The sequence below is a fragment of the Hypanus sabinus genome, chromosome X1, assembly GCF_030144855.1.
Source record: "Hypanus sabinus isolate sHypSab1 chromosome X1, sHypSab1.hap1, whole genome shotgun sequence".
In the NCBI taxonomy this organism is placed as follows: Eukaryota; Metazoa; Chordata; class Chondrichthyes; order Myliobatiformes; family Dasyatidae; genus Hypanus; species Hypanus sabinus.
In genome coordinates this window covers 43,673,649-43,688,263 of record NC_082738.1, presented here as the reverse complement: position 1 = coordinate 43,688,263, position 14,615 = coordinate 43,673,649, and the positions used below count along the sequence as shown (strand labels likewise).

The window sequence follows — 14,615 nt, the reverse complement described above, 5'->3', positions numbered from 1 at the left end:
CACAGCAAATCTGCACCAAATCTAAGTGCTTCTGGCACACACACACTGCCGACGCAATTGGAAAAATAATTAATCCCTCAACACTGACATTCATCACCTTGAAGAATGTGAAAGACTCTTTCAAACTAGGAAGGAGGGAAAAGTACAGCAGTACTTTTTGTCCCCGATCCTTCTCTTTCCATTTACGTAATATTTTATAAAGTATTACTTAAAATGCAAATTCTTTTCACTTCAAGACAGTAAACATCAAGCATGAAAGAGATGGGAGGTATTTAATATGCATATGTCATACTAAGGTTAGAATTGCATTTATCTTATTAATAATATCATTCCTATGCAGATGTATTTTACTAACACTTATAAACATTGTTATTTTTGATTAATATTTCAGCTGTTCAATGGTTGGCATATTTAGTGTAATTCCAGACTTACATCTTTCAGGTGAAATCTTGTCAAACTTTTAAACTGCAGCAACTCTGTGCAAACTTTACTAAAGTGCAGAAAGACAGTAACTCCTCTCCAAACTCTTAAGGGACACCATAAGTACAGAACAATAAGTCAGTACCCAAACTGGACCCTTACAAGAAATTTTCATGGAAAATATTATAAAATCTGTGCTTATAAGAGACTCTGAGGCAACTTTAATTTGCTAGCTTGGCAGGATGCCTAGGTGGAACACAGATTTTAAAGGAGAGTAAAATTAGGCTGTTTACCAAACCAACTCTGCACCACCTCCTGTGGGTTTCCCTGAGTTTGGTTTAAACTATCTGTTATTTTCCTTAGTGCAGTTTGTATTCTAGTGTTCAACTTTTCCAGGCTATCTTAACAGATGGATATCCAGGTTGGAGATGTCAATGCTATGAATGGAAAAGTTCTCATCCCCAGATTACACACAGCATGACTAAAAACAGAATAAAAAAAGTTCTCACACAGTACTCCAGCGTGAATTTCCATTTCACATCCTTCCAGACCTTATACCTTTGTTGCAAATCATTGTTAACAAATGATTTTTGCAAATGAATGTCCATCAGCAACTATATGTTGGTCTCCAGTTTTAAGGAAGGACATTCTGGCAATTGAGGAAGTGCAGCGTAGATTCACTAGGTTGATTCCTGGTTTGGCAGGGCTGTCTTACGCAGAGAGATTGGAGAGATTGGGCTTGTACACGCTGGAATTGAGGAGATTGAGAGGGGATCTGATTGAAACGTTTAAGATAATTAAAGGATTTGATAGGATTGAGGCAGGAAATATGTTCCAGATGTTGGGAGAGTCCAGTACCAGAGGACATGGATTGAGAATAAGAGGTCAGTTATTTAAAACAGAGTTGAGGAAGAGCTTCTTCTCCCAGAGAGTTGTGCAGGTGTGGAATGCACTACCTCGGAAGACGGTGGAGGCCAATTCTCTGGATGCTTTCAAGAAGGAGCTTGATAGATATCTGATGGATAGGGGAATCAAGGGATATGGGGACAAGGCAGGGACTGGGTATTGATAGTGAATGATCAGCCATGATCTCAGAATGGCGGTGCAGACTCGAGGGGCCGAATGGTCTACTTCTGCACCTATTGTCTATTGTCTATTGTCTATATGTCATTCCATGGAAGAATTTTTCAAGTGACAAGGAAAAATGGAAATTTCCACAAAATGAGGATGCAGAAATGCAAGGCGTTTGACTGATCTGCTAGAATTCATACACCTCTGTCGTTGGAATTTAACTTTAATTGCAAAACTTGAAAACAATAAAAAGGACTTGTATTTGTCTAGCACCCTTCAGGCATCTTAAACATAATGGAAAAATCTAGAAATAAGTTCAGTAAAACAAATACAGTGGATTCTGGTTAATTGAGCCATCAGTTAAACAGGGCAGCTGCATATTTGGGACAATTAACAAAGACAAATTGAGAAAGTAGCCAGGATTCCTTTGTTTATTTGGGACACTATGCTATTTAATTGTGCAGGAGACTGTTGCTATCACTTGCATGTTTGTGTTCAAAAAGCAGTGATTTTTGTCACTGATCGTTGGTGAGTAATAAACAGTAAGACAATTCAAAACTATTTTTTTTCACTGCAATTTCAACTATTCAAGCATGGAGCTACCAGAAATGGCTGGGAGAGAAAATGAAATGATGTTACTACTTCAACAAGGTAGAAACTATGAAGAATTTGAAGGTATTAACAATCATCTTGAATGTTGCAATTAAAACAAAGATTTGGTGGATGTAAACATTGAAAACACTGTTTGAAGGCAGTACACTAGGTGTCTGCGCTGATTTTGTTCATTTACAGTCAATCAAAGGAACATGTCAGTATACGCTGAATGAATTCCTCCATCAATAACTTTTAGGAACTAATATACAGTTTTATGGTACTGTAGTAGTTTTGGTATGTTTTAATTTGTTCTGTATTTCATTTAAAAACAGAAATTGTCACTCTGTTTGTCTTTTACATACCTTTTAAACTATTTACATGACACTTTGGCTAATTGGGGCAGCCACTTAATTGGGCCAAAATGTACTTGTCCTGATGTGTCCCAATTAACAGGGGACACTGTATCCCAATTGACATATGCCATAATTAACTACATTCAACCTGATCAAGGAATTATGTCTGGCAATGCTCCAGTACACACAACTTTTGAAACAAAGCAATATACCCAGTAGCTAAATCCTACCTTAAATAGGCACTGTCCTAAGCTCAGTCTTATTATGATTAATAAGACTTATAAGGCTTGGTTTGCCACTAAGCACTAACAAACCCCTACAGATGTACTGTTGAAAATATGCTGACTGGTTGCAGTATATTCTGGTGCAGCAATTCAAATGCAAAGCAATGTAAGAAGCTGCAGAGAACAATGGACTCTGCCCAATTCATCCCAGGTGCATCCTACCCCACCACTGGTAATGTCTACAGGAAGAAACATCGATTTAAGATCCCCACCACCCATTGCGATTACTGTTGGGCAGGAGGTGCAGAAGCCTGAAGTCCCCCACTACCAGGTTCAAGAACAACTACTTAGGTTCCTTACTTTTTCTGCATCAATCAGCAAAACCTAATCACTGGTTTAGCAACACTATGATCTCTGATCACTTTGCACTAAAGTGGACAGTTTTTTGTTCCAATTATGTTCTTTTTTATGTATTGTTTATATTGAGTTTATGTTTTTTTTATGAATGCTGCTTATGCTTGTGCAATTAATGATAAATGCAACTTGAATTTGATTCAACACGTATCTCCGTCAGTAGGAATAACTACTCTAAAAATTCCAAAAGCTTGCTCAAACTGCTTACTGAGCCTGGAATACATGAAACTGATGGGAGCAACCGGCATGATTTTAATACTTGGGTGCAAGTTACAAAAGAACACCTTATGCCAAGGGGAGTGAGGATTTTTGTTTCAGCAGGAAAGCAAATGTAATTGTCTCTTAATTTGCCCTTTAAAAACTGTACACCTGCTTATTAGCATTTCACTAAAGGGAAGTTAAATCTTTGAAAGAAGCTATGGAAACCATTGAAGTAGGCATATTAGGTGAAAAGAAGCTGCTTTGAGTAAAGGTGAGATATAGGATACCAGAAGAAAAGTGGCCAAAGTGTTTAGTATCAATAGAAGAGGATGTTGGGGCTTGAAATACAACAGCACTCGTGAGAAATTCAAGTACTTTCCTGCTTTTAGTATTTTGCTGGCTCAGCAGATTTACTTTAGCGAGGACTTGTAAAATGCATTCCCAGCTTCAAGCCCCTGTTCTACAGACAGTTGCCAAATGTTGAACAGAATACCAGATGTGTGTCCAGATTGGGACTAGTAGCACTGACTGAAGAGGATGCATCAGCCAGGACTTTTGTGCAACAAAAGAGGGTAATATCGTCACCTTGTCGGGGTGGAGAGGCTTGAGAGTTTCTGCGATCCCAGGAGTAATGCCGTCTGGTGCTTGGCTCCTTGTAGGGTCACCCACAGCAGTAATGTCAAGGGAGAAGGTTCCAGACAAACAGCGATCCAACCAAGATCTTAACAGTGGAGCTGGCAGAAGATGATGACACATCACAACAGCAGTGAAGATGGAGGATGGTTACAGCAGAGAAGGGTCCCCAGTTATCTTGCATGCCACATCACTGGACCCTGACCCCAATCTATCAAGGACCATATGGTGGCTGCCATGCTTTAGCTTCCTCATATTAAAAAAAGACATCATTTCAGAGAACATCACACTCAACTTGAGTGGTCGCATTACTACTACTACTAGTATGGGCTGTGGGAGGATGTCCACCACAAGATGCAGTGCATCAAAAGACAATTAAATTGAAAATGTTGGTCAGGCAGCAACTGTGCAGTAAGGAACAAGTTATTGACTTAAAACACCATGTTCCTCTCCTGCAGATGTGCAGAGTATTTTCAGCATTTTATCTTTTTATTTCTGATTTCCAGTATCTGCAGTAGTTTGATTTTGAATTTCCAACAGGCAACGTTGAAGTCAACAACATAGAGTCCCATTCAGCTCACCATCGAAGGACACATGAAATTAAACCCAAGATTTTCAGAGATGATGTGAGTAGATAGAATGGGCCAGGGCTATTTCCAAACAGAGTCCATACTTTTCTAAGAGCATGAAGTATACCTCCGAAGAGTTACTCATTATTACTTTGCAACTGCTCATTCTTTCATCTGCCTTTTTGAATGCCATTGCCATTTATCTCAATGATATTTAGACATCATAAAAACCAACACCATTGTTAACTTCACAAACGAGATATCACAACAATTTATTAACAAAGAAAGTCAAGTGTTTATAACTTGTAAATACTTTTGTAGATGATGCATGCATTCAGCACGGACATGTTTACCTTTTTATGTTTCTGTAGCCTGCTGTTGTCACTAAGTCAAAAGTCACTAGTTCATTGATCATTGATCAAAATGAACTATTGTGGATACTTTGACATTTCCACGTTAAGGGGATTTCAAAGTTAAAGCAAAAACAAATTTTGATGATTATCGGAAGACTCTAAGTCCAACCTTACATAACCTTTGGATCCAATATCTTTAGTGGAGTAATCTAGTCCTATCAACTGACAGAGGTAGAGAAAATTACTTACGGATGAAGTACTTACTTTGTTTTGGAACTCTTCCCACCTGATTATGCTGTTTGTCGCAGGTTAACCATAAGTAATTTTATGAAGAGCATAAAGGGGGTAAGTTTTTAATGTAGTATATCTTCACAGAAAATATCATTGTTGTAATATAGTCATCTACTAATAGCAGCAGTAAAATACATTGCTAGCAGGATCAAATGGGCTGCAAATGTTCTGCTTAAACACAATGAAGAATCATTACTCAAGCATGCATTTTGCTGCAAAAAGTTGGACAGGTACATGGATTGGAAAGGTTTAGAAAGTTATGAGTCAAAAACTGGCAACTAGGTATATCTTGAATGGGCAGAAGGTCCTGTTTCCATGCTGTATAATTCTATGACCATGACTCTAAACTTGCCATCTCAAAGTTCAAAGTAAATTTATTATCAAAGTACATATATGTCACCATATACAACCCTGAGATTTGTTTTCTTGCGGGCATTCACAGTAAATTCAGGAAATGCAATAAAATCAATGAAAGACTGCACTCAACAGGACGGACAAACAACCAACATGCAAAGGACAACAGACTGTGCAAATACGAAAGTAATAAACAGATAATAATAATAAGTAAATAAACAAACAATAAATATCAAGAGCATGAGATGAAGAGTCCTTGAAAGTGAGTCTATTGATTGTGGGAACTGTTCAGTGATGGAGCAAGTGAAGTTGAGTGAAGTTATCCCCACTGGTTCAAGAGCCTGATGGTTGAGAGGTAATAACTGTTCCTGAACCTGGTGGTGTGAGTTCTGAGGCTCCTGTATCTTCTTCCTGATGGCAGCAATGAGAAGAGAGCATGACCTGGTGGTGAGGGTCCTTGATGATGGATACTGCTTTTCTACCACAGCGCTCCATGTATACGAGCTTAATGGTAACGAGGGCTTTACCCATGCAGACAGCAAAGACGAAACAATCAAAAAGAGAGTTTTGGAAGGTGATATGACTGTGTAAAAGTAATATCCCTATTTTAAACAGATGTTCACACAGGTCCTCCCCAGGTCACAAATCCCTGATAGATACAAAAGAATCTTTTTGAGAGACTGGTGGGGTGGATTTCTTGACTGCTGTGGGACTGCAGGCATCATCTGCCAATTGGGAATTGGGTAGTTCCGCATGCTTCCTCTCACCAACGACCCACGAGTCACAAAATTCAGGGGCTGGGTGAAAGCAATCAGAGCTGGATGTGCTGAGCCGACTCTTTCACTTGCTCACTAAGTCGGGGTGACTGGCTGATAGGCACTCTTCCTGTGCCTGCATATTCTCCTATCACAGCTGTTTCAGTTCACTTCTGACTTAGGAACAGTTTGAGTTATCAACAGTTCCCTGTCATAACCTGGGAACATTCTGTATTTGCAAATTTCAATAGTATCAGATGATCTCAAGAATGTCACTTTACAAGGATGGGTAGTGAAAACAATTCAGATCTCCATCTGATAGACACATTACAGCTAAGGAACTGCAAATTGCATATATTATGATGCTTCAAGGTGGAAAATTTTGTCTTAAGCGTGCAATAAGTATGCTGACCTTCACTTCACATATGCAGATCCACACATGCGTGCACTAAACAAGTGATTTATTCCATAACACCAAGGAATTTCTCCCCTTTGGAGTTAATATCAGCACTAATGTGAATCTGTATTGAAAAGCCAAAGTATGTAACTGGCTCACAGTTGAACCTTCTGGCTGCTTTCAAAACTTTGAACAGAGTATTAATTATTTGTTGCTATGGAGAGGAGTTATGCTCCTGCTTGGAAACTTGTGTACCAAAGAGGTCAGGCTATTGCTGGTCAATCTTGAACATTTTGTAATTGTACATTTTGATAAAAATTGTCTGGATGAATACAGCTCCAACAACATTCAGGAAGTCTGACATCATTTGTATAAGAAAATAAAAGAGAAACTGCAGAGAACAGAAATCTGAAATAAAGGCAGAAAATGCTAGAAATATTCATCAGGTAAGGCAGCATCTATGGAAAGAAAATTAGAGTTAACATTTTAGGTGAGTCCTGATGAAGGATCTTGGCCCAAAATGTTGACTGTTTATTCCTTTCCATAAATGCTACCTGACCTGCTGAGTTCCTCCAGCATTTTGTCAGAACAATTAACCCTGTTCTGCTTTCTGTTTTCCTGACCAGCTGAGTTTGCAGATGCTGCCTGACCTGCTGAGTTTCCAACAATTTATGTTTATATTATCACGCAATACAAAGCAGCCTAGTGAATGGGTGCCTCATCTACACAATTTCACTCCTTCCACCACCAAGGCAGTCCATGCAGCATTTGCACTGTCTGTGAAATGCACAATTCGCACACTTCCTAAACCAAACATCTTCATTGTTTTGAAGGGATAGGCAGCAGATACATGGTTTCACTGCCACCTGAGGGTTCCCCTCTTTTTCACACCTTACCCTGACTTGGAAATCTTTACCTTCATTAATTTAAGCCCTACTCCAAAGCACCATGGGAGCACCTCATCAAAATGACTGCAGGAGTTTGAGAAGCTGGAATTTAAAGTTATCCAGGGCTGGGCAATGAATGCTGATATTGTCCTTGATTACTAACAATCCATTACTGCACCAAATACATAGCTGGAACATACAAATCTCAACTTGAAAATTATTTCCATTTTCTGATCTATCATTAGCTTTTACTTACATGCAAAAGCCATTAAAAAGGATAAGTAATTACTATGACGGAAAATAAGCTGGGCAGAAAAGCAAGCATTTTGAATGCTCACTTGATAGAATAGATGCTGCATCATTCTTCACAAAAACCCCTGAATTGCTTTACACTCAATCGCATAAGAGAGCCAAAATTCAATTTGCATGCTCATAAAGAAACCTTGCCACCCTGCCCATAAAAATGAGATCATTAGGCAGTGAACTGGTGGAATCATTAGCTTGTGAAGTTGTTTTCAGGGCAGGAGGAGCAAGTCCAAATCACCAAATAAAAACCATGTGATAATTTTATTGATTTCATACAGTACATTTAATTGTCCTTTGTTTACTTCTATAGAACTCTGTACCTGACAGCATTCACTGACCTAGAAATTAACACAGGAACACAAACAGGAACAAGAAGCTACAAGAGCTCTTGAGCCTGTTGCACCACTCAGGAAGACCACGGCTGACCTGATGATTGGTCTTAATGCATTTTCATGGATGGATGGGAGGGATCATTGCCAATACTAAGGGCCCTGTGCACGCAGCGCTCCTGACAAATATCCCCAATGGTTGGAAGAGAGACTCTGATGACCCTCTCAGCAGTAATCTCAATCTTTTGTAGGGTTGCAGTCAAATCTCTTGCAATTCCCAGACCAGGCATAATGCCTCTGGTCAGGACACTCTCACTGGTGCTCCTATAAAAATTGCTTAGAATGGCAGAGGTGGGAGTGGGAGCCTCACTCACCTCAGTCTCCTCAAGAAATGGAGATGCTGCTGTGCTTTTTTGATGAAAGAGGTGGTAACCTTATAGTTCAAACATCTCTTTGCCTTGGGTTTGAAAACATTTAGCAATTCAGCATCCATAGTTTTCTCGGGTGTGGAAATTTTACAATACTCTCAACCAGGGGTTTCCAACCTGGGGTCCATGGACCCCTTGCTTAATGATATTGGTTCATGGCATAAAAATAGTTGGAAACCCCTGCTCTGGCAACAGGCAACCCTTCGATGTTATATGTTCAACTGGCAAATAGAAAATATGAACTAGATGTTTGCAAGAACATCATGTGTTACACTTGGTTATTCCAAAACTGCTACAAAAAGTGGAATAATTAGAAAACATTGCAATAACAAGTTCACTGATTAACAGAAAGGTCCAATATCTCTCGCATTGGGCAGTACAAAACGCGGCAGATTTTAAAGATGTACATACAGTAGTTTTTCTGTGAGCTGCCCACAAAACTACAGGATGAAGAAGTTCTATAAGTTAGTCCTCATTAGCAGAACAGAGGTAGAGAGGGTCAGTCTGTTAACATATCAGAGAATCTATCCTGGGACCTGCACATAAATGTTAATATCACAAAGAATGCCTGGCCTCTACTTTCTTAGAAGTTTGTATAGATTTAGCATATCATCAAAAACTTCTGACAAAATTCTCTTGTACCTCAGCAACTGTTAGGGAAATGTTTCAACATTTTACACTCTTTTGAGTGCTCTATTGCACATTAACAGAGAGAGAAAGTAATTCCGTAGATCAGATGTATTGGCCAAGTATGCTCATGTCATCAACAGTGAATTATTTACATGTGATTTCACAATCTAATTAGGCCATTACAGTGATTAAGTTGTTAGAAGGAGACCTTAGTACCAATATATAAATGTACTACTATCCTCCTTAAGGCTTTTCACTCTAGGTTGAAAGTAAATCAAATGACCTTGGGGACATGCATTCAATTTATTGGCGTATAACAGCAAATAACTAACTGGCTTCAATCTGTTCAAATTTCTTGTAGATTTAAAACAAAAATTGGCCTGTTGGAGAACAGAATGCACAATGCATGCCATTAAAAACATATTGGGGACACAATTACAATATCTAGATAAAAGTTCTTGTTGGGCAAAAAAATTGCAACTTGCTTGGTCAATTAACTAACAGACTACTTGGCTCACCAAGTAATTTAACATCATGATGTATGGAGCAATTAAATGAGCCAGTTACTTATGAGAATCTGGTTATTTTTAAAAGTTATAAAAATTGAACTCATGTTGTCTTTACCTCATCAGAAAAAAATATAAAATGCCAAATTAAATTAAGTTAAATAACACAGCAAGTTTCTGTACTGAAGTATAATTTAAATGATTGATACTAAATAATAAATAAAATGTAGACATTTTCTCACAGACGTGCCCTCTATATATCAAATGCAGTGAATGACTGTCTGCATTGTAAAGTTATTTTACCTCAAATCCAAAGTGTGGTTGTTGAAATAAACAGTGACTAATGAGATGTACTTTTAATGGAAAAATAATCCATGTAGGAGTTCTAGTCAACAGCTTTAAAACAAACATTCATGATCTGCTTTTTGTTCTTTAAATGAATGGATTGCTTAGCATTCAGAAATTGGAGTACATTGTGAAGTCCTGCTGTCCATAGTGATAAAATATATATGTATTTTTAATACTGCCACAGTCTTAAGACCATACTAAGGCCAAAATAGAGTATTACATTTGGTACAAATTAAACAGTGTAAATATATATCTACTTCATTGGTCAAACACATTTTTAGGTATGGAGATGTTTTTTTAAAAGTACGTATTTACACTCAGCGGCCACTTTATTAGGTACACCCGCACCCCTGCTCATTAGAGCAAATATCTAATCAGCCAATCACGTGGCAGCAATTCAATGCATAAAGACATGCAGACATGGTCAAGAGGTTTAGTTCTTCAGACCAACATCAGAATGGGGAAGAAATGTGATCTAAGTGACTTTGACCGTGGAATGATTGTTGGTACCAGAAGGAGAAGTTTGAGTATCTCAGAAACTGCTGAGCTCCCAGGATTTCATGCACAACATTCTCTAGTTTACAGAGAATGGTGCGATAAACAGAAAAAACCCAATGTGTGGAAGTTCTGTGGGTGAAAATGCATTGTTAATAATAGAGATTAGAGGAGAATGGTCAAACTGGCTCCAGAAGACAGGAAGGAAACTCAAATAACCACGTGTTACAACAATGGCGTGCAGAAGAGCATATCTGAATGCACAACACATTGAACCTTGAAATGGATGGGCTAAAGCAACAGAAAACCACTAGCACAGGCTCAGTGGCCACTTTATTAGGTACAAGAGGTACTTAATAAAGTGGCCACTGACTGTATAAACAAGACTGATATTACACAGATCAAGAGTGTGCTAATCGGACCACAAATTGCTTCGATTACATCGTTAGCCATGTCGTTGTTACCTTTTTAATCTTAAATCCCTGCAAACACTGGTTCAGTCATTTAACTAATTCTTTCACGGAGAAAACTACCTTCTTATTTACCAGAATCAAAATAATCTATGTTTTGTATCTATTCCTAAAATGATAGGACCAGCCTCAACTTTAAAATGACTAGATTATCTCCAACAGCAATTGTTTGCTGAGCAAGTGAGCGTGTCCATTTGTTGATTTTGCCCTAAAGGTGGTTGATGTTGTATGTAATGCACTCTCAAACTTTTGAACAGAAGAGGTTCTGCCGATGCTCAAAATCAAGAGCAACACATGCAAGATGCTGGAGGAACAGTCAGATCTATGGAGAGGAATAAAGAGATGACGTTTCAGGCTGAGACTATCCACCAGGACAGCTCAAACAGAAGTATGAAGAGAAAATAGAGAGCACTATTCACTCACTGAATGGAATAAGATAAACTGTTACCTATTGTTTATTGAATGCATACAAAATCATTTTTAATAATAAAATGATGCATGCTTAATTTGTTATTAATTATGTTTATCATTTGCCGATGACACTTAAAATTGTTGCTTTATGTAAATAAATTTCATTCCAAAACTCTGTCAAGAATACCTCCCACAGCCTATCACATAAATTATTAAGGTTATTGGTTTAGTTCAGACTTTAAAAATTATTTTTATAACTTGGCCACATAGATATATTTTTCCAGGGAACCATGTGCTCTTTGGTTGGAAGCTGGCCAAGGGAAAACAGGACGCAGCTATCTGGAGTATGGAACAAACAAGCACAGAAGTGATGATACAACTACGAGACACACTGTTCCATGCTCCATTTAAATAATAACTAAGTACAATGATGGAATGACAAAATAAGGCTTTCTCTATCCACCCTTTCACTGCTATCACATCACTCCTACCAATTAAATAACTTTGCACAGAAACGCATCCCCAGTCAGTAGAGTTAAACACACTGTTTGACAGCACTGGTGTCCATAGAAGTGAACTTCAAGTATACCGTATATAATGCTGTTGCAGTTTAATATTGAACTTAGTGTCAGCAACTGGAGATGAATGCCCTCCCAATCTTAAATCCACAACTGCCACTAGTAACCCTTAAAAGTGCAATGCTATCATTACAAATTTGCAACAGCACCAGATTCACTTGGCAAATGGCTTACAGCCATGCTCTCACCTATCATGGAAATAGGCCATTCAACCCACCATATCCATGCTAACCAGTGGGTATCCATACATATTAATCCCATCTTCCAGCACTTGGCCTGTAACCTTCTTTGCTGAGGTAATTCAAATGTGTGTCTAGATATTTCTTAACAATCTCAGCGATTCTATTCCACTACTCTTTCAGCCTGTGAGAGTAGGAGTGATGTATTCATCACTCTTTGGGTGAAATGTGCTCACTCAGTTCTTTCTTTTTTCTTTTTCAATCTTTTTATTAAATTTCATATATATATAAAAAAAAACAAAGCATGATAATGAATAGATTACAAATTCAATAAACTTGAAATTACATTAGTAATAGGATAATAATATCCTATTAAACATCAATCAACAAAAGGTACATAAATCAATCAAGTCTATATAAATATATATGAAAAAAAACAAAAATAATCATCAAAAAAGAAAAAAAAATTGAAAATATATAGAAGAAAATATATATTGAAAAAAAATACTAAACTAAACTAACATGGGCAATAATAACAGTTTATAAGTATGTGATAGTGTCAAGAAAAAACTCCGGAACTCCATACCTGAACAAGGATAAGTAGAGAAAAGGATCTGAAATAGGCCAAATTAATTCATATGAAAATGTCGAATGAACGGTCCCCAGGTTTCTTCAAATTTAATTGAAGAATCAAAAATAGTGCTTCTAATTTTTTCCAAACTCAGATAGGAAATAGTTTGAGAGAACCACTGAGATGTGGTAGGAGGATTTACTTCTTTCCAGTTTTGTAATATAGACCTTCTGGCAATTAATGTTACAAAAGCAATCATTCGTCTGATTGAAGGGGAAAACTGACTACCATCTTCATTTGGTATACCGAAAATTGCAGTAATAAAATGGGGTTGTAAATCGATATTCCATACTGAGGAAATGACATCAAAAATGTCCTTCCAATAGTTATGTAAAGTGGGACATACTCAGTTCTACTCTAAATCTCTTACCACTTACTCTAAATTGATGTCCTCATGTTTTACCTATCTCTGAGATTAGGGAATAATTTCCTACAATCTGTATCCTTCATAATGTTACATACCTCACTCATGTCCCTTCTTAACCTCCCTCACTCCAGAACAGACCTAGCTTCTCTTGTCTCTCTTCATAACTGAAATGGTCCATTCCAGGCAATATCCTGGTGAACTGCTTCTGCATCCTTTCCAGAGCTATTATACATTTCTTATTGTGGTGGCCAGCACTTCGATTTTGTCTGACTGGTGTTTGATAAGTTGGAGCACAACCTCCCTGCTCTGGTATTCAATGCCCTGATTAATGAAAGCCTGTATGCCTTCTTAACCACATTACCTACCTATGCTGCCACCTTCAAGGATCTCTCTCTGTTCCTCATATCTCTAGGAATCCACCATTCAAGGTGTATATCCTAGCCTCATTAGGATGTGTCACCCTACATTTTTCAAGATTAAATACCATCTGCCCATTTCACCAACACATTAATATCATCCACAGCCCATGACTACTCTCTGCACTATCCAGTACTTTGATCTAGCACTGTGTAATTTCATTGCTATGTTAAATCTCTATGTTTAAATCTCTTGGATAACCGAGTACCTATCTTACTGGTACTTGTATATAGCAGTCTCTGTCATTTTGTCATTGGAGTGGAAACAAGGCTAAATTATATGCAAATGTCACACTTTTGAATGTCAAGGTGGAGGGGTAGGGACGGTAAGAATTTTGGCAGGAATTTGCAGAAGAATAACTACATCCAGATATCATGATAGGGGAATAACAGTTTAAATTGCTATCACCAGTTCACAGAATTAGACAAAATAGGCCATTTGGCCCACCCACATCACACTGGCATTTTTGCCCTGCTTGAGAACCCTCCCACTTTTTCTTAAACTAAATTTTCCAGTGTAACCCTCTATTCTCCTCCTTTTAAACGTATGTTTTCCATTTGCCTCAACCACACTTGTAGGAGCAAATTCCGTATATTCTATACTGTTAGGATGAAGAGATTTCTTCTGAAATACCTACTGGATTCTTGCATCGATTGCTTTCAGTTGTGCTTTTCCTGGCAAGTGAAAAGATTATCTCTACACCCATTCAATCTAAACCTTCCTATTTTTAGACACCAAGAGAAAGAAGCCTCAGTGGAACATGAACAAGACATTGTTATGCCATCCATTGACAAAATAAGAGATTGGTATAACTTAATCATTAGGTACTAGCTTTGGTCACCAAGATTCCTCTTGTCTTGGAGTCAGTAGGCTGGTAGATTCAAGCTCCACTCCAATGCTCTGTAATTAAGTACTGAGACAATATTGCATGGTCAGAGGTGTCATTTCTAGATAAATCAATAGCTCATATCCTGCTGGATGGAAAGAAACCCATAAAATTACTT

General features: G+C 37.9%; 1 protein-coding gene across 5 annotated transcripts in view; it reads right to left on the bottom strand.

Moving 5' to 3' along the window:
* Positions 1-14,615, bottom strand: part of wnk4a (WNK lysine deficient protein kinase 4a) — a 94,163-nt gene that overhangs the window by 74,621 nt on the left and 4,927 nt on the right. The window contains exon 1 of one of the 5 annotated variants that reach the window (XM_059956495.1): positions 13,290-14,548. The exons of the other annotated variants lie outside the window; for them this stretch is intronic. Within the exon in view, the coding sequence (XP_059812478.1) occupies positions 13,290-13,298 (9 nt within the window). The 5' untranslated portion in view covers positions 13,299-14,548. Of the gene's footprint in view, positions 1-13,289; positions 14,549-14,615 lie in introns of those variants that run through there. 5 annotated transcript variants of the gene reach the window in all.